This window comes from Triturus cristatus, chromosome 5_2 (assembly GCF_964204655.1).
Source record: "Triturus cristatus chromosome 5_2, aTriCri1.1, whole genome shotgun sequence".
NCBI classification, from domain to species: Eukaryota; Metazoa; Chordata; class Amphibia; order Caudata; family Salamandridae; genus Triturus; species Triturus cristatus.
In genome coordinates, this window is record NC_140588.1 from 984,095,333 (window position 1) to 984,115,479 (window position 20,147).

At 49.2% G+C, this 20,147-nt stretch overlaps 1 protein-coding gene across 2 annotated transcripts in view; it reads left to right on the plus strand.

Annotated features, from left to right (window-relative positions):
* The window catches only part of ATRX (ATRX chromatin remodeler), a 1,501,634-nt gene that overhangs the window by 545,835 nt on the left and 935,652 nt on the right, over positions 1 to 20,147 (plus strand). For both annotated transcript variants that reach the window (XM_085608236.1, XM_085608237.1), the window contains exon 12: positions 17,623 to 17,832. In XM_085608236.1, coding sequence (XP_085464362.1) covers positions 17,623 to 17,832 — 210 coding nt within the window. The remainder of the gene's footprint in view (positions 1 to 17,622; positions 17,833 to 20,147) is intronic.

Below are 20,147 nucleotides of genomic sequence, written 5' to 3' on the forward strand. Positions count from 1 at the left end.
CATGACTGTGGAGATATCCTATCCAAAGCAAGAGCAGAAGTTACGAACAAAACACAAGCTCCAGTGAAAGCGATTCTGTTCATGGTGTCAACAATATAACCTGCATCCATTGGAGGCATCACCTGAGCAGATTCAGCCCTATCTCCTGTTAATTGCTAGATCAGGTTTGGTGCATGCGTCTGTCAAGATTCACCTTTCCTTACTCTCGAGTTACAGATGCTTGGCGCATTTTCTCTCTCCCTCTCTCTGTTCCACAAAAATAATAAAACAGTTCATGAAGAGGTTGTTCAGAGGTTTCCCTCTATTACGAGTTCCTCCCCCAGAATGGCATCTTAATGTAGTTCTCTCTCAACTTATGAAACCTCCATTTGACCCCATTCACAAAGCAGACCAAAAAATACCTCACGTGGAAAGTCACCTTACTGTTGGCTCGCACTTCTGCTATAAGTGTCAACGCGATACAGGCCTCCACAACGCAATTTCATCTCAATGAACCGATCATACTTAGTACTTTTTTCCAAAATACGGCATCACTGGCTGAAAGATGTCTCCATACATTGGACATTAAACTAGGTCTTAAATTCTTTCTTCATCGTACTAAACCACTTTGGAAAAAACAATCAACTGTTGGTGTCTTCTGGACAATCTCGACAGTGTACTTAGGTCGCGAAAGCAGCCATCGCCATATGGATTCCTGCTGCCATTCAGTTTTAACACTCCAAACATGACAAACTGCCCACAGCGAGGTGCACTCAATGACAGCAGTGTACACTTCTGCTACTCTGTTTGAAGGTATCCCGCTTGAAGAAATGTCGTGCTGTGACGTGAAAGAGCACCCACATGTTCACGCAGCACTACTGCCTGGAATCGGCACAGCACAGTGATGCAGTCGTAGGTCAGGCAGTGTTACGCCATCTGTTCCAATAAGACAAGTTTCTAACTGTAAATGATTTTTATTTATGTACGGATGCATATGAGATTACTGTGTACTGCATAATTATTTTATCATATATTTGGAGTATTTATGCAATGTTATATAGATAGAGATAGCTAGATAGATATCTATAGATATAGATGGGTAGATATAGATATTTTTGGAGCGTGAATCTTTCTGGATTCACTATGCTGTGCATTATTCTGCCATCTAGTGGTTGGGTCCGTAATCGTAGTATTTTCTTTTTCGTTGCCCAGGTGGGCGTTGACATCCCACCATTTGGTGTCCTCCGTGTAGTCGACGCTCTTCCTGCGGAAGCTCCCACCTTTGGTCGCCATCTTCAGATTATTTTTTCCGCCGTTGGGTCTGGATCGTTACCGAAGAGTTCCAGAGTTTTTGGAAGAGAAATCAACGAAAAGGAGAAAATCGTCGAAAATCAAAGTTTCCAGACACACCAGACTACAGGTCAGGTAACCGGGACGATGAAGGAGAAGGTTTTTAACCGAGATCTCGACGTTCAACGGAGAATGCACTCGCAGGGGGCTCCCTGAGCGCTGGAATGGACAAAACACCCTTCAAGTTTTGCACCAATTGCCACCACAAATATGCCCCAAAGGACCAGCATCCAGCCTGCAACCTCTGCCTGCCGCTCGACCACAGCAGCGAGGACTGCAACGCGTGCTCGGGTTCACACCCAGAACACTCAGAGTAAGAGACCGACAGAGGAGGGCGAACCACACCATGCAGGGGCAGGGGCCACCTCTTTCGTGCCAAGACGTGGGCCTCTCCAGTGGAGAGGAAGACAACATAGCTGAGGGACCGGAAGCCTGCACGGTCATCTAGGTCCAAAAGAAGACGTCAAAGGTGGTAAGGGAGTCATCGACCCCCAGACATTCAAGCAACACTCGAAAGGGTGAAGCTAAAGCCCCGAGCGACACTCTGAGTGAAGCTAAGTCTTTGAAGGGAGCATTGCCGCCGAAACACTCGGCGAAGGCAACAGCAACCAAGGACAAACAGCCCAGCGGATCCTCCGAAAAGGACTCACAGATGGCAAAAACCCACAAAAAATCTAGGTCGTCAAAGGATACCCCCGAAAAGGACACCTCGGCGCCGAGAAAAGAAGGGCCAACAGCTACCTCGACGACATTGAAGCGGAGCGCTCCATCCCTCGACGCCACAGGCCGCCGAAATGGAAAGGAAGTAAAGGAGGTTCGAGGCCGAAATGGCAAGCATCCTGCAGCAGAAAAGGCACTTCGACGAAAGGATGAGCCAACTCACCATCCCGCCGAAACCCGCGCTCGAAGTCGAAAGAGAGGACGAGGACGCAGAACCTTCTAAAACGCCTGAACCGGTCGAGGCACAGGAGGAAAAAGCACTGTATTATTTCAGGGGCGGAGACGATGAGGATCAGCAGACCTACTGGGACTCGACGTCCTCGAAGGCACAAGACTTGGAGTGGCATGACCTCAATGCCGAATTGCAGGAAGAAGGGGTAGATACATACCCTTCGAAGCCTTCACCGCCAGACGACATAGGGATCTGCAATATGGTCATCCAAATGGCTGCACAGACTTATGGGGTAAAAATGGAGGAGGGAAAAGCCCAATGCATGTTTTCTCCTGGAAACTCTACTGTCTCAAAAAACTAGGAGCCAGTTCCTGCCCATGCTCCCTAGTGTGATGGTGTGAGAAAGTGGCTCTGTATATACTGTTCCCAAATAGGTACAGTGTGTACAGAGTCCACAATCCCCAGAGGTTTGGCAGAAGTTAAAGTTAGATATAACCTTACTCTCTAAAGTGAGGGCTTGGTCGAGCAGTAAGGCAGTATCAGAGGACAGTGTAAAGCATTTGTTGTACACACCCAGTCAGCAAATGGTCTCACACACTCGAGAACTGAACTCTAGGGCAAAGGTTTATATAAAAAATATGTGGTTGTTTTATTTTAGAACCAACAGTAGGTATTAAAATATACTTTCTGAGAATGAGTTGCTTTAGTTAACTGCTTTTGCAATATGCAATTGACTTTTGTAGGTAATAGTCACAGGTTGTTGCAATAGGCAACACAATTTCAAACACAATAATACATTGAGCTCAATGGGAGTTTTAAGCTATATGCAATAGATTAGTTTCAGGATTACTTTTCTAACTCCAGGACTGGATCCTAGATTCAGGCCTGGGACAGTTCTTGGAAACAAGTGAGTAAAGTTGACCTAGTTCCTGTTGTGATTTTTAGGCAATATTTTGCATAGAAAAACAGTCAATGATTCCCTATGGGACAAAATTCAAGTTACAGGTATAGTATGTTCTCATTACTTTTGTAATCCAGTACTGGGCTCTTAGGCTCAGTACTGGGACCTCTATCTAAAACAGGTAAGCAATGACGTTTTCACAGTTGGTACGATTTTTTTTTTTTTTTTTTCTGAAAAACCTTTATTGACATTTCAATCAATAACAAGTATGGGCCTACAACCCCCCGGGGCCGGCCGCTAAGCAATCAGAGCAACAAATATCAAATGTGAACACAGGCAGCACCTCGGGGAGCAGGATCTTCATGCTAATATAGTCTGGCCAGTGAACAGCACAGGTAGGACACCAGGATAAAAAAGGTTTTCATTTTATAATGGAAAAAGACAGAAGGATCAGGTGCCGAATAATTTCCCAACAGCGATAAGAGGCAGGCAGAATAATAGACGTAAGCAATAAACAGCAATCTATTGGATCAATGGCGCAGACACAGGAAATTCAGGATGGGGAAGAATATCATGAGCAGTTGCGCCTGCAGTCCCCTGCCCTAAAGCCCAGAGAACACCCCGGAAATTGTGGCACACATAAAAAGGCAACGATTCACAACAAAGGAGGTGTACCGCGCTGATCCCAGAAAAGAGAAAACAAGAAGAATCAGAGAAGAAAAAGGAGGCCATGGAAAAAAGAGATGAAAGACTAAAGAATCCCCTCCCCCAACCCCCCACCCTGCACCTCTGCAGATGAGTACGGCCCCCCCCCCAGCAGTGTGCCTGTCGCCCTGGAACCAGACCCGAAATATAGAAGAAACAGGGAAAAAAGGAATAAGAAAAGAACCCCACCGGACGGGGGGGTAAAGAAAGTGTTAATAAACTGGAGGAGGGCCTTCAAAACATACCCCCGGCTTCTCCCTCCCGCACGGTAAGTTTTCCCCAAAGCAAACAGTAAGCAGCACAAAATCGACCATGTCAAAGAAAAATGGGGAGCATTATGCACCTATTATGCTAATAGCTATGCCATGAGAGCACGCAACCCCTGAGCCCGCCCGTCTACTAGATGACCACCCCGGAAGGATCAGCCTTATCCTTGACCACTCTTTGCAATTCTGCCCATGCCTACCCCTCGACCCAGCGCCATGTCCGATGTTCCAAGGTAAAGGAGTGTCCAAAAACGACCGGGATGCGACGCACACAGGTGGGGTGGAAGTCTCTGGGTACCAACACAGTCCGCATCATGGAGGGACGGCCTTCCCAGTGCTGCCCCAGGATCTGCACTGCACACAAGGTCCAGGAAGGCGGAAGCAGCCAAAGTAGACAACTGTTGCTTGACTTGTCCCTGGGTCGCCGGTGGCCGTGCACGGGACGAGGCCACCACCTCCCACTCAGGTCCAATACCTCCGGAACAGATCAGACCCACAGCCAGCCGATCACACTGTAGCATACTGTCCGGAGTGTCCAGCTGTGCACTAATCTCAGGGGTGGCCGCGACATTGTCCTCCTGTGTGCAGTGTGGGAAGTCCCTGTGTACCTGAGGACAGGCAGGCCGCCACTGTCCCAACGCTGATGCCACACCATCGAGCTTACTCCCCAAGACCCCGACGCCATGAACCAAGGAGGAATGAAGGGCACCGAGGGCCTCGAGGAGGTCGCCGTACCCTAGCACAGCTCTCTGCGATCGCTCCGCCACACTCCCAAAAGTCACACACTCCCAATCCTGCTGCGACCCAGTGGACAGGATGGTAGGCTTCATCGCAACAAGATGGCCGCCGGGTAGGCCCGACCCGTATGGGGGCCGGGACCCAGGGACAAGCGCCTCGAGGTCCACGGCGCTGGAGACAGGGTCCGGGGGCAGGCAAAAATGTATCCGTTGCGTGGGCAGGGGCAACAGTCGTCCCCACCACGGACCAGCTCCCGCGAAAAGGATCAGGGCGAGTTACGGGCGGCGTCCGGGCAGCTCACCGTCAAAGGTGGGGGCAATCACCGGAGAATCTGAGAATTGCACCCCCGGGCAGGCACTCGGTCCGCTACGCTTAGCGGTAGGAACGACCACGGCGAAATGTAGGCCGAGGGTGGCACCGCTCCGGTGGACCGACTCCACCCAGTCGCCACAGGCCGCTGTTGTTGAACTGCCACCCGGCCAAGGCGTCCACTCGAGGTCCTGGCTCCAGGGCTGCACGGGCCGCAAATTTCAAATGCACATTTCTCCGGCGGTACCGCAGCCAGAAACCTCGGAGTCACACGATCGGTTGCCACTCTCATTCACAAACACGATCGCATCGCGCAGGCTAAGGATCTCATGCAGGATATCCGTGCGGGATGCGGAGGTTCACGGAGCCGGGAGTCTACGCTGCCGTCCCGGTCGCCATCTTGGCTCCTCCCCTCAGTTGGTACGATTTTTAAAGAATATTTGTAGTTTGCAAACCTTGACAGAAAAAATTTCACAGAAAAACAGTCCATGATTTCCTATTGAAGAAAATAGGGTTAATGGTAAGTACTGTTGTGAGTACTTTTCAGGGTCAGTGCTGGGCACCAAGATCCAGCACTGGGATCTCTCCTAATAGCAGGTGAGTGTTTTCGTTACTCGGTTGATTTTAGGTGAATATTTTGAGTTTTAGAAACTCCACACTTAAAAGAAATTTCAGACGAAACCAGTCAGTGTTACCCTATGGAGGAACATTGGGTTATTGGCTTTTGGGTAAGTACTCGACTGGCAGAGTTAAGGTTCTGGGCACAGACTCAGGGGTCTCCCAGGGTCAGGTAAGTACAGTTGTTACACACTCAGCGGCACAGGGGCAGCCGGGTGCAGAGTGAGTTAGGCCCAATGTTATCCTATAGGAGGCAGGGGGGCCTTGGTTGGTGGCTGCTGACTAGCAGGCCACACGGCTGTTGGAGCTGGGCTCCTGGTCACTTCCTCAGGGCAAATGGGGAAGTAGATAGGTGCAGAGGTTACACTGCCAGGGCCACTCGGGCGGCTGGGTGCAGGGTGCTTTTGAGCTTCGGGCGCTCAATTGATTTCAATGGGAAAGCTCCGGTTTGGAAAAACACTGCAAGCTCTGGGTCGAAGATTCTTCAGGTGCCACCACCACTTTGAGAGGTAAGTTGGGTAGTTGGAGGATAGGTAGGTACCCAGGAGTTGAGCACAGGGGGCCGCAGGGCGCCGGGGTGCTTTTTGGTGTCGGGAAATCTTACCCTCTGTTGATCGCGGTTGGGGGGATTACCTGGTTCTGAGGCTGCAGGCGTCGTCAGGAGCGTCGAGGGATGTCCTTGGGTGCTAGACTCTGGGTCACAGTCGCCGGGGTGTCGTCCTCGTGGTCTTTGTTCATTCCGGCACAGGCCGTGCTTGGCGGGTGCAGAGTGTGCAGGGTTCGCGGTCCTGGGCTGATGCCAGGGATTAGATGCTGATTTTGAGCAGAGCCTCTGCTCATGGGAGTCCCAGGTGCTTAGAGCCAAAAGGTAGCCAGCTCCTCCGGGGATTTTGAGGTTGCTAGCCACAAGAGGTGCCAGGTTGTAGCAGGAGCAGGTTCGAGGGTCGACAGGCCAGTAGGGCTGGGGCCAAAGCAGTTGGTGTCTTCCTCTTCTTAGAAGCTGCATGGCATGTCTTCTTTCTTCTTGCTCTTCTTTATAATCTGGAATCTGGGGAAGGAAGGTTCAGGGTGCCCCTAAATACTAGATTTAGGGGCGTTACAGGTAGGTAAAGGGCAGGGACCAATGGGTCCCTGTCCTGGGGTGGGTGCCACTCTCCTGTGGGAGGGGGGCAGTAGCCTAGTTCTGATTGGGCAGGCCTCCCATCTTCAAGATGGCGAGCGCCCGGAGATGTGCTTCACCCCGCCTCCCTCACCTGAGGGGTGGGGTTGGCAGAGGCTGGCACATCCCCTGTCCTTTCTTGGGGTTTCCGGCCAGTCTTCTCGCCAGAGTGGGGGTCAGAATCGGTGGGGGCCAGTTTGCTGAGTACAGCAAGCGGCCAAGAGAAGCTCACAAGGGCGGCATGCCATTGAAGCTTCCCCCTGTCCATCCTGGGGGAGGAGACCTAGCACCTCGCCCAGGATGTGCATTGTTGCAGGCCCCGGAGAGCGGGGGCTCTCCACCCAGGGGTCCAGCAACATGTCTGCTGTGTGGCAGCCTAGGCAGCCTCTCAGACCAGACGTGGATTGTAGGTTAGGTTTCGGGGGCATCTCTAAGATGCCCTCTGTAGTGCTTTGTACATTAAATCCCACAGGGGCACCAATGCTGGTTTAAAGTGCTGAGAAGTTTGATACCAAACTTCTCAGTCTTCATTGTTGCCATTATGGTGCTTTGGAGTTCGTGTTTGACGAGCTCTAAGCACCATATACTCTTAAATGGCAGCACTGCACTTAGTGCCCAGGAATGGTCGTGAGTACTGTAGGGGCACAGGGCTCATGCTCCTGTGCCCACACCACTGGCATAGGGCACCCAGCTAGAGGGGTGGCGGATGTATGCCAGGGCAGGTTATGGGCATGGCACACAGGGATGTCGACTTTGTTTTGTCTTGTACCCAGACACTCTGCCTGCAGAGGCATTGTGTTTGTGTTAGGGCACAGGGTCTCTAATGGTGGCACAATAAGTGCTGCAGCCCTTAGAGGCCTTCCCTGGTCACAAGGCCCTGGGTACCATTTGCCAGGGGCTGACATGTGGCCAGGGTTTGCCAATTTGGGTTTGAGGTTTTGGGGAAGGAACATAGGCCCTGGGCACCTGATTGGCAGGAGTCCAGGGCACACTCAGTCAAAGTACATTCAGCAATTCAGCAAAAGGTGGGGGCATACCATGCAAGAAAGATGGCACTTTCTCACAGATGGACCAAGAAAGGGATGCCTTTAAAGAATCAGCAGTATTCAAAGCAGTGACTCCAAGAACGGAGAAATTGAATAAGCATTCCTCAAAGGACCCTGCATGCATCCAGGGGTCAGTGCCAGGAGATTCCATAATTGCAGCTACAGCAAGGAAAAGGGCCAATGTGCCCACAAATGCCAGAACACCTCCAGACTAAGAGAGTAGAAGGATCAACCTCACGGGGAGAAAGGTGGAGCGAAATGCGGCAATCCATTGGCGCATCGCAAACTCCAACGCCCTGATCGACAGGCACGCTTACCACCACTGGGAGGAAGTGGTGCAACTCCTGAAGCATCGAGACCAGTACCAACAAAGAGTGGCTCACCTGGTAGAGGAGGGCAAAAGCATGGCGAATACATGTTTGAAATCGGCGTTGGTTGCTGCGGAGACATCCAGCAGACTAATGATGATAGGAGTGACCGAGAGAAGACACGCATGACTTAGAATGAAAGAATTCAAGCCAGAGGTACAAAGCAACATCCTGAACATGTCTTTTAATGGAGAGCAACTGTTTGGCACACCAGTTAACCCAGCTCAAAAAGGACGAGACTGCAAGATCCATGGGAGCGCTGCAGTTCAGAGGGATGGGAAGGGGTACACCCGCAAGACGGCCAATTGGTAGGGCAGGCAATGTGCCTACTACATCGCACCAAGCGTTCCAACATGGCTATCAAGGGAACAACCAAGGCCATTAGCAGCAGGGACAGCAGCAGCAGAACTGGCAGTACCAGCCACGGGGCCAGTTCTTTTGAGGGTGCAGAAACGGACGAGGACAGATACAAAGAGGAGGCCAACAGCCTTCCTCCAAGTGACTTCACCAGGAAGCAAGCACCCACCCTAGCAACACCTCGGGGTGGGCACAAAGAGAAAGAGAAAAACCGAAACCTTACGTTCTAGAAAAGACTCCCTCGAACATACAACACCAGTAGGAGGCAGGATAAAGAACTTTCTCAAGGAGTGGAGGAAGGTCACTACAGACAAATGGATTCTTAACATCATACAATACGGATACTGCATAGAGCTAGAAAAACAACCTCCAAAGAGAAAACCAAGAAACAAGGCTCACTCAGCAAAGGAACTTTCGCTCTTGCAACTGGAAGCAAAGGAACTGCTTAGCAAGGAGGCAATAAAGGTAGTACCGCACAACCAAAGGAACAAGGGGGTTTACTCAACTTATTACCTCGTGCCAAAAGTGGATGAAACACTAAGACCTATCCTAGATCTGAGATTCTTGAACAAATTCATAAGTACTCAGAGTCAAGATGACTTCCCTACAGGAGGTAATACGACAAATACAACAAGGGGATTACATGGCAACTATAGATTTAAAGGACGCGTACTTACACATCCCCATCAACCACAAGCACAAACTTCTACTAAGGTTTGTGATCAACCTATGTCACTACCAGTTCACAGTGCTGGTCTTCGGACTCAAATCCGCACCAATGGTGTTTACAAAATGCCTAGCAGCAGTTGCAGCACACCTACAAAGGCAAGGAGTACACGTATATCCCTACCTCGATGACTGGCTCGTAAAGGCAAGTTCATACAACCACTGCAAAAAATACATCAATCGGGTTGTACAAACACCGAGCCAACTGGGGTTCTCAATTCATTGGGAAAAATCGTCAATCGAGTCGGAGCAGATGAAAATATTCTTAGGGGACGGGATCAAAACCATACAGACCAAAGTGTTCCCCAGCAGGAAGAGAAAATTGGCGATACTGAAGGAAACATGTCTTTACTGCAAGGGGCAAGTTCTGACAGTGAGGACGGTGAGCAAGCTAATAGGGATGATGACGTCGTGCATCCACCTAGTCCCAAATATCCGACTACACATGAGACCATTCCAGGAATGGATACAGCAGCAATGGTCACAGGCAACAAGGAGTTAGGAAGATCTAATGGTTGTCACACACTCAGTGCATCAGGAAATGGCATGGTGGAACAAGGAAAACTTAGCACTGGGGAAACCATTCACACAACCAACTCCAACAGTGACCATCACAACGGATGCCTCCCAGCTGGGATGGGGCGCACACATGAACAAACTCTAGGTGAGGGGGTCTATGGTCGCAGCAAGATGCAGTCAGACACATCAACTACCTGGAACTAAGGACTGTATTCCTAGCCTTAAAAGCATTTCAGAAGCAGCTGTACGGAAACGGTGTTGATCCAAACACAACTACCATGTTCTACATCAACAAGCGAGGTGGAAACACAATCAGTAGCACTTTCAGTGCTAGCACAGGAAATATGGGCATGGGCAATTCCACTAAGGATAGACCTACTAGAAATACATCTCTCGGGGAAAGACAATGTGTAAGCAGACAGACAGACAGACAGGCAGACAGCAGGCAGACGTACGCTTCCTACGAATAGGCGATCAACCAGCAGGAAATAGAAAAGATATTCCAAAGGTGGCACCGCAAATAGACCTATTTGCAACACACCAGAATGCAATATGCCAACACTTCGCAACCAGACCATCGGTCACAAGGGAATGTGCTATGGATAAGTTGGTCAAATACATTTGCATGTCCCCCCCCCCCCCCGATACCACTGATACACAGGGTACTCAGCAAATGCAGAATCAGCAACATGTCACTAATACTGATCGCACTTCAGTGGGCCAGACAATCCTGGTTCTTACAGATAGTGGAAATGGCACAAGAACCAGCACACATGTTCTGAAGAAGCAGGGACCTGTTAACGATGCAGAACGGAAAGGTGCTACACCCAGAGCCAGAGCCTCAGCCTAGCAGCATGGCTCCTGAAGACCTTGAATTTGCACACCTTAAACTACCAGCAAGTACTATGGCAGTACTCAGGGAGGCAAGGAGGCCTACCACAAGAAAGTGCTACATAGCAAAATGGAAAAGGTTCTCCCAATGGTGCATCAAGGAGCAACTACAGCGGAAGATCACAAGGGAATCGACAGTACTAAAATACTCAGCGCACCTGCTACAAAGCCAAATTAAGCTACACATCCCTGAGGGTGCACTTAGCTGGGATAGTGGCCTACACAAGAGGAGAAACAAGGAAAAGTTTCTTCACCTCCCAAGTTGTGAAAAGATTTCTGGAAGGAGCGAAAAGACTCGCACCCCCAAAGAGGATGCCAGCACCAGCATGGAACCTCAACGTAGTGCTAACTCAATTGATGAAGGCACCCTTTGATCCTATTCACAAGGCTACACTGCACATGCTCACACTAAAGACAGCCTTCTTAGTGGCTATCACGTCGCTACGAAGAGTACGTGAGTTGCAAGCGCTAACACTCCAAGAACCCTACTTACAAATACACAAGGACAGGATTGTAATGAGAACGGACCCACACATGCCAAAGGTGGTGTCTCGGTTCACATTAACCAAACAATCCAAATACCAAGTTTTTTCCAAAAACTGACCACAAGAACAGAAAGGGCGCTGCACACACTAGGCGCTAGAAGGGCTGTGATACACTATATAGAGAGGACAAAGGAGTGCAGAAAGACAAAACAGTTCTTTGTCTCCTTTGCCAGCAGTTTTCTGGGATGACCAGTCACCAAAAATACGATTGCACGATGGATGGCACAGACAATTTAACTCTGCCACAAGCAGGCAGGACAACAGTTACAAGGAGCAGCTCAAGGTCACTCAACAAGGAAGAAAGGAGCAACAATTGCGTTTCTAGCGAACACACCTATCTAAGACATTTGCCAGGCTGCAACATAGTCTTCAGTGCATACGTTCACTAAGCACTACTGTGTGGATGTTCAAATGAACAAGGAAGCGCAAGTGGGACAGAGGGTCTTGCAACACATTTTCAGTAACCAATGCTCATCTTCCACCCAGCCACCAGAATAAGGAAAAACCGCTACTAAGTCTATGCACAGCATAGTGAATCCAGAAAGATTCACCTGCAAAACATATAGTTTCTTACCTGTCTGTGTAGTTTTGCAGCTTGAAGACTTTCTGGATACACTAGCAATCCCACCCTCCTCCGCCAGGAAGATGAGGCAGGAGGACAAAGGGGGAGCTAAACTGCACACATAGCTAAATTGATCAGCAAAGAAGATAACACAAAACAAGAAAAAAGAATCCAAACATGGCGACCAAAGTGGGTAGCTTCCGCAGGAAGCGCGTCAACGTCACGAAGGACACCAAATGGTGGGATGTCGACGCCCACCTGGGCCACACACACACAAAAAAGGAGAGAGAGAAAATACTACGATTCCGGACCCAACCACTAGATTGTGGAATAATGCACAGCATAGGGAATCCAGAAAGTCTTCAAGCTGCAAAACTACACTGACAGGTAAGTCCGTTATATGAAGGTGTATTAGATTCTTACCCACCATCCTCAAAGGGTCCTTGTAGGAAAGTGGGTTTCTGTTGCAGTAATGCTCCACTTTTTACCAGATTTCTGATGTTTTTTGACTGAGTGTGCCCTATGTCCCTGCCAATCTGGTACCTAGGGCCTGTGTTCTCTCCCTAAATCCGTACCATTGCTTTCACATTTGGCACAACTCTGGCCTACTTGTAAGGGGGTAGCTATGGTACCAAGGGCATGGTAGCTATGGCAAGGCCGCGGAGGGCTGCAGTATGTATTATGCCACCCTTGGAGACCTCACACCACAAACATGCACCACTGCCATTGCAGCCTGCATGTTGTAGTGCTGCTAAAAGTGAGGTTGACATGGCACACATCCCTGTGTGCCATGCCTGCCCAGCCCTGAAAGAGGCCTGGGTAAGTCACCTTTAAGGCAGGGTGCTCTATACCTCATTTGAGGACTTATATGCATGAGCCTACAGGTCCCTAAAATATCTAAGGCCATTCTTCAACATTATAAGTGCCTAGTAAAGCCAACCTGAGTATATGGTCTGGAAACTAGTCATTACGAGTTTCCTAGCACTATTATGGCTTTACTGAATCCTGGGATGTTTGGTATCAAATTATCAGAATAATAATCTGCACGGATTCCAGTGTCACATTTAATATTTCAAGCACGCTGGTCCCTTCTAGAGGGGACCCCAGAACCAAACCAACCACTGGTGGATTCCTGACTGGGGAACACCAGCCTACCACTACAAGACAAGTTTCTGGACCCCTCAGGTGGGATGCTTTGTTTCCTTGTCCCTGAAACAAAGCCTTTCTTGGGCGGAGCTGTTAACACCTCTCCCCCAGGTCAGGAAGAGCCATCTGTTGCAGGGGAGCTTCAAAGGCTTTGCCACCTTTGCAACATGACCCCAGCCTCCCCTGCTATCAGGAGCAGGTCCCCTTCCTGTCTCAACCCTATTTTCGTTAGAAAGACAGGCGTGAAAAATTAAAATAGCTCAGAAGGTTTGCCCACCTCTGCCAACCCCCCCACGCAAGGTGAAGCCCACTCTTCAGTGCCTGTCATCTTGCAGATGTCAGACACCTTCCAATCAGGATTGTGCACCTTCCCCCACGTGGGGTGAGCACACCAAGGGTGTAGCCACCCTAGGGTCAGTTGCACTTTGACTACTGACCTCCAGACCCCTAAAATGTGCGCTAAATACATTATGTAGGGGGCAGCCCTGAACCCAGAAGTCAGTTCTTTAAGACCAACTGACTTGACCTGAGCCCTACCAGCCTTCCTGCAACTCCTCGGAAAACAACGGCTCCAAAAAGGATCAGGGACCTCCAGACTCTGTAAGGACTAATCCCCCACTTCAGCAAAGACTTGGGAGGACAGCCGTCCTGTCCACAAAAGAAGATCCCACCCCTGCGGGACCAAGATACCCTGCTCCAGGACTTACCTCTGCACCCGTTGTCCACAACCCGTGTCCCAAGGGTCCATATTCCCTGAAGTGTTCCCCCAGTGGGTCTGAACTCCAAACCATCGAGGGATGTCACCTCCAAGGTTCCGTTTCGGCGCCTGCAGCCTCTTCACGACAACCCTCCTCCACCGCGACTGGACCGGTAAGCAGATTCCCAACATCAAAAGGCACCCCTGCAGTCTCCGACCCTGCGTCTTGGTGACCCCATCCCGAAGTGTCCCGATGTCAGGGAACATCTCTATATAACTTCCAAGCTATTGGTTCCTCCTGGAAGACTTCCTGGACCGAGCCTGCAGCCGAAGTCCAAAACAGGAAACCTCCATAGGATTGTATTCAGCACCCGACACCTCCTGAGCACCTGGCTGCCCCTGCGCTGCTGGTGGTGTAGTCATGGTGCAAATTTGGGACACCCTTTGCCCTCATCTTAACCCCAGATGCTTTCTCTACACCACTCCCCCACCCCCTTGCTCCCCAAGACCGAGTGGCCTGCATGTGAGAGGCCCACAACCAAGGTGTCCCATTGGGTAACATTGGCTCCCTGCACTCAGCCTCTCTAGTGATGCTGGTGGTTTCCCTTGAGTGCCAACCTGAACCTTGGTTTTTACACCTTAAAACTCCATATCCAAAACCATTTACTTAACCTGTAAATGTAACACTTTGTTTTCCGCATAGGATTGTATGGTGGGTTTTCTCAGAAAAATCTTGTGTTGAACTGTCTTGTACTTCAACAAAAGTAACTTGGTGCCTGTAAAAGAGTTACCCTGTATACTGATGCCCTGTGTTGCTTAAACTGTTATGAGTTTGTTTTATGCCAAGCTAGAAAATGAATTGCAAAGTTAGCAACTTCCGGGAAAACGCTACAGAGGTCAGCAGACTAGCTGCACACCTTGCCCCATAAAAACAGATGCCTGCCTCAATGCGCAACGGACGCGCTAGTGGTTTTTAAGGAAAGACAATCAGTGAGGTCGGTTCTGCAGCCTGTGCGTTGCATAGGAGGGCCTTTAGCCGTCGCTCTGGTCATTTTCCGTCGCTCTGGTCATTTTCAAGGACACACTCGTGCTTGTGGCGGCATCCACCTTGCCGGAGCGCACAGCGGCGCACCACAAGCACTAGTGCAGTGTTTGAAAATGAGCAGAATGCGCGCGTAAGCACGCACCACTCCCGGGCTTGTTTTGGCTGCTATCAGTCCTCAGCCTGGGTCTGCAGGGTTCTATTTACACTCCATCACAAGTTACCTAATTAGTTTGAAGGTACAACCTTAGCTTCATAGTAGTCGAACACCGTAGGGACGTACTCCTCTGGGAATGCATCATTCGCATACCTCATCAGCAGACATGTTTTGCCAACCGTGCCATCCCCGCCATCCCCTACCACCACACACTTGAGCATCTACACAGTCCTGTTGCCGGCATCATCCTCTCTCGTGCCCATTTCACCGACCGGCAAACTCCACAGGCAGACAAGCAGCAGAGAGCTCCGTTAGCTGTTTTTTTTTCTTTCTTGAAAGCTCAAGAAATCACGCCAATGCCCCCATGCTGTTGTAGTATCCTTTAACAATCACCACATTTTGCAAAAAGACTGGGTAATAGTCTGTTTTGTCCACGTATTTCTAAAATACAGATCCCTTTACTGGTTTGAGTCCGGAAGCTTACCTCATTCTGACAGATATATCTTGGTACGTGTTGCAACACAGAAATACAGTTAAAAACCGTGTGAGCCTTTTTTTTACTTTCCTCCAGCCCAGCTACAGAAAACCGAAGACTCTAGCTGCTAACCCCACCCAATTAGCCTCAGAGGTTCGGGGTCTCGCGTGGCATGGAGCATTAGTCGGCAGTAGGGATTTTTCTCTTTCTCCGGCGTGTTGTGCATGTCAGGAAATCATGAGTTTCCTGCTGAGTTCCATATTAGGATCAGTGGGTGGACACATCGGGGCGCGCTCAGGGGAAAGAGTTCTCTACCGTCCCGTTCACACTTTTTGAGTGAAAAAAACTGTGTCACCCAGCTGTCTGTTGAAAAACAGCAGCTGTAGTGCAGCTTGGTGCACTACAGCTGCTTGTGCAACTACCTCTCTCTCCCGCTCTCTCTCTCCCGCTCTCTCTCTCCCGCTCTCTCTCTCCCGCTCTCTCTCTCCCGCTCTCTCTCTCCCGCTCTCTCTCTCTACCTCTCTCTCTCTATCTCTCTACCTCTCTACCTCTCTCTCTCTACCTCCCTCTCTACCCCGGTCCCTCTCCCTCTCCCTCTCCCTCTCCCTCTCCCTCTCCCTCTCCCTCTCCCTCTCCCTCTCCCTCTCCCTCTCCCTCTCCCTCTCAACCTCTCCCTCCCTCTCTCAACCTCTCCCTCTCCCTCTCTGAAAGATGGCTGCAGCGTCTACATTGGATGCAGTGGACTAAGTGGCAGCCGGAGCCTGATAGCACTGCTTGTCCTTTAAAAAAAACAAAAAACAAGCATTGGCATAGCCAATAGGTCTCCCCTTTGGGACATCAGAAGTGTTTAGTTATCCAGTACAATATCCTTGGTGCAACAACATCATGTGTTGCATGGCTAAACATTTATAAGGTCCCAAAGGCGAAACCTATTGGCTATGCCAATGCTTGTTTTTCTTAGAACTGAAAATGCCTCTCAGCAAGTGTTACATAATTTGCACTTTTTGTGGTGGGCTGGCACTTACCACTGAGTGCTCTCCCTAGCTACGCTCTGGGTAATTACGGTAGTGATAGGGAGATGACAATCTTACAAGTCTGCGCCAGTGGAGCTGCAGGTGACACCTGTAGGACTGTAAACTGCAACACAAGCTCCTTTCTCAAACATCGTCATAAATGACATGAAACAACGTCCACGTTTAGCTTTGACAGTGTTACACTATTGAAAACATATATAAACAATGGAATTTTCTTTAGCCCCAAAGTGTTTCTTAATTAAAACCAGATCCCTTGTGTTTGCCTCTCCTTCCATCCGGTTGTTAAAAATGCCTTTAAAAAGCTTTAGCAGTAGCTTCTCCAGCGCTTCTATGTGTGTCGGCTGTTTTGTATCCTCCATTCTGATATGTACAGTGTGTTTTATTATTGAGTACTGTGTTTTGGTAAAACGTGTACTGTAGATAGTTTGTGAATACACTTTGTGCAATATTGCAAGCATAAGCTTTGGAACTAATTTCCCCTGTCCCTCATTTTGTACCAGAGGTTGTACCCGTAGGTGGCTGTTTGAGGTACTATTTGGATACAGTATATACAGAGCCACTTTCTCACAATTCCTCCTCTACCTCTACTAGTGCTGTAAAGGTTAGCGCAGTACATCTGCTGAGTTCCATGTCTCCTGCCACTCTGCTTTGCGTCCTCAGCGGTAGACTCACCAGCTCTACTCGGAGTGGGCTGCAACACTGTTGCCCGCTCCATCATCTTAAGGGAGCTAAGGTTTAGTATCCAAGAGTAATGTGTAGATGATGGATGGAGAGGGGTGAGAGCAGTCTGGACATTCTCTTATGCCTTTTTTGGTTCACCTAATTGCTCCCTTTTCCTACTTTGTCACCTTTCTAAGATTGAGTTCTTCTGCCCTTTGTTTGCATTTTCATTAGTTAAAACTGCAATTTATCAACAAATATCAATCTCTTTTTTCAGGGCTGGACTCTGTGCTTGATGTACTGCTTCAGGATGGCAGCACACTTGAGAGACACTGGTCAAATGTCTCTTTTTTTATTGGGCTTGTGTTGTACCTATTTGAAAACATGTCTGTGCGATCAAATGTATTCATAAATATATGGTGACAAATTTCATAAAAATATTTTGATTCATTGAAGACATGTATTGTTCTCTTTTAACAGTTGAGGGAGATGCTGGATTCACCTCTGATTCTGATTCGGACTCCGACTCTGAATTAGCTAAGAAGCCAAGATATCGACACAAGTTACTGAGAAAAAAGTTACGCTTGAGTGAAGGTGAATCTGGAGAAGAAAGCAAGTCTGATAAGGACAAGGGCAAAAAAAACAAGTCTAAGAACGTCAAAGATAAAAAACACAGGACCCATCGAAAAGGTAACTACGTAAAAATATTGTGTTCATGAGTATTTCAAACGTAATGCTTTTCCTAATTTCCTTAATGCGTAATTCAAACTAGTTTTCAGATGAAATACCACAAATTACCGAAGTTGCGTACTTTATGCATTTTCTACCCCACTTGGCTTTATACTAGTAACCGATGTGAAGCAGCTATGCACCATACTGTAAAACTATGAAAAATTATCAATTGCATAATGCATGAATTTTAAACTTATCAAGTAATTGCAAGTGTACTGTGAGAAAGTGGGTTTCTGTTTCAGTAAACACCCCCCCCCCCCTTTTTTTTGTTGCCAGACTACTGATGCTCTTTGGCTTGATGTGCTCTGGGACCCTGCCAATCAGGACCCCAGGGCCTGTGTTCTTTCCCCAAAACAACACCCAGTTGGCATCTCTGGCCACATGTCAGCCCCTGGTAAATGGTACCATAGGTACCCAGGGCACTGTGACCAGAGAAGGCCCCTAAGGACTCCAGCACTTATTGTGCCACCCTTAGAGGCCCTGTACCCTGACACACACACTACCTTTGCAGGCTGGATGTCTAGGTGCAGAACCAAACAAAGAGTCGACATGGCACACATCCCTGTGTGACATGCCCACAAACAACTGCCCTGGCATACAACAGTAACCCCTCTAGCTGGGTGCCCTATGCCAGTGGTGAGGGTACAGGTGCATGAGCCCTGTACCCCTACAGTTCCCAGGTCTATTCCTGGGCCCTGTAAGTGCAGTGCTGCCATTAAGAGTAGATGGTGCTGGGAGGTTGTCATTACGAACTCCACAGAACTATAATGGCTACACTGAAGACTTGGAAGTTTGGTATCAAACTTCGCAGCACATTAAACCCACACTGATGCCAGTGTGGGATTTAATGTAATATGCACCCCAGAGGGCATCCTACAGATGCTCCCTGAAAAACTACCAACTACCATTGACCTGACTGAGTGGCTGTGCAGGCCGCCACCACCAGACCTGTTTCTGAACCCCTGGGTCGAGAGCCTGCTGCTCTCTGGGGCCTGAAACAATGCACATCCTGGGACGAGGTGCCATGCCTCATCCCCCAGGATGGGCAGGGTTCACGAAGAAGAAGCTTCAAAGGCATGCCGCCTTTGTGAGCCTCTCCAGACCATTTGCTGCTTTCAGCAACTGGTCCCCACTGGTTCTACCCCTCACTTTGGGCGGGAGAACCGGCGGGAAAAACAAGTAAGGAAGAGGTGTGCCCACCTCTGCCAACTCCACTCCTAAGGTGGGGGAGGCGAGGTGAATCACATCCTCGATTCCCCACCATCTTGTGTATGGAGGGACCCAGCCAACCAGGGACAGGCTCCTGCCCCCCTCCCACTGGAGAGTGGCAGAATAGGGGGTGTACCCACCCCAGGGAAGGGACCCATTGGTCCCTGCCCTTTACCTACCTGTAACGCCCCTAAATTTAGTATTTAGGGGCACGCTGAACCTTCCTTCCTAGATTCACGCAACCTAAGAAGAAAAAGGACGAAAGAAGACACCCAGCAGAGGAGACTGCAGAGAACAACTGTCTTGGCCTAGCCCTAACGGCCCGTCTGCAGTTTCCAGAGATCCTGCGCCAAAAATCGTCTTGTCCTGCTGCTAGCGACTTCCAGAACCCCTGGGAGGACTGACTGCCTACACCAAAGACAGGATCTCATGTGAACAGCAGCCCTGTTCAAAAGAAACTCCGAAAACAGACTCTGAGCCTGCTGAGAACAAAGAAACCTGACGCCTGGAACTACCACTGCACATGTTGCCAATGGTCTGAGTTAGAGTGGCCCACTGGTCCCAGCGAGGTCCCCCAGCGCTCCAGAGTCCGAGTCCACCGTGGGTTGACTCCTCTAGGACTCCCCGACGTCGCCTGCAGCCTCTACACACTGTACCTCACTTTGGTGCAGTATATATAGAGCCAGTTTCTTACATACCAAGCCATAAAAAGCATTCTATTGTAATTTCTAAGAATGTCCTAGGAACACCACCCAAAACACACTAGTGTTGTAGTTTTTCATCTTTCATTTTCATCTAATCTTATTTTTAGTTTTGTCTGTGTTCCATTACCAGAAACCCGATCGGACACTGCTGGTAAAGTAGCATACCAAAATTAGCAATAACCCGCTCTACCTCGAAGTGTTATTGGCACACAGCTTGTGCCTCCAGAAGTCCTGTCTCCAGTACAGCATATATATTTGTGTCCCTTGTTTGGACTTTAGATTTTTTGTTTTTTTCCCTTTTGAGTTTGATAAAGGAGCTGGATTTGTGGGGTCAACAGGTTTTTCTTAAAAGTGCAATAA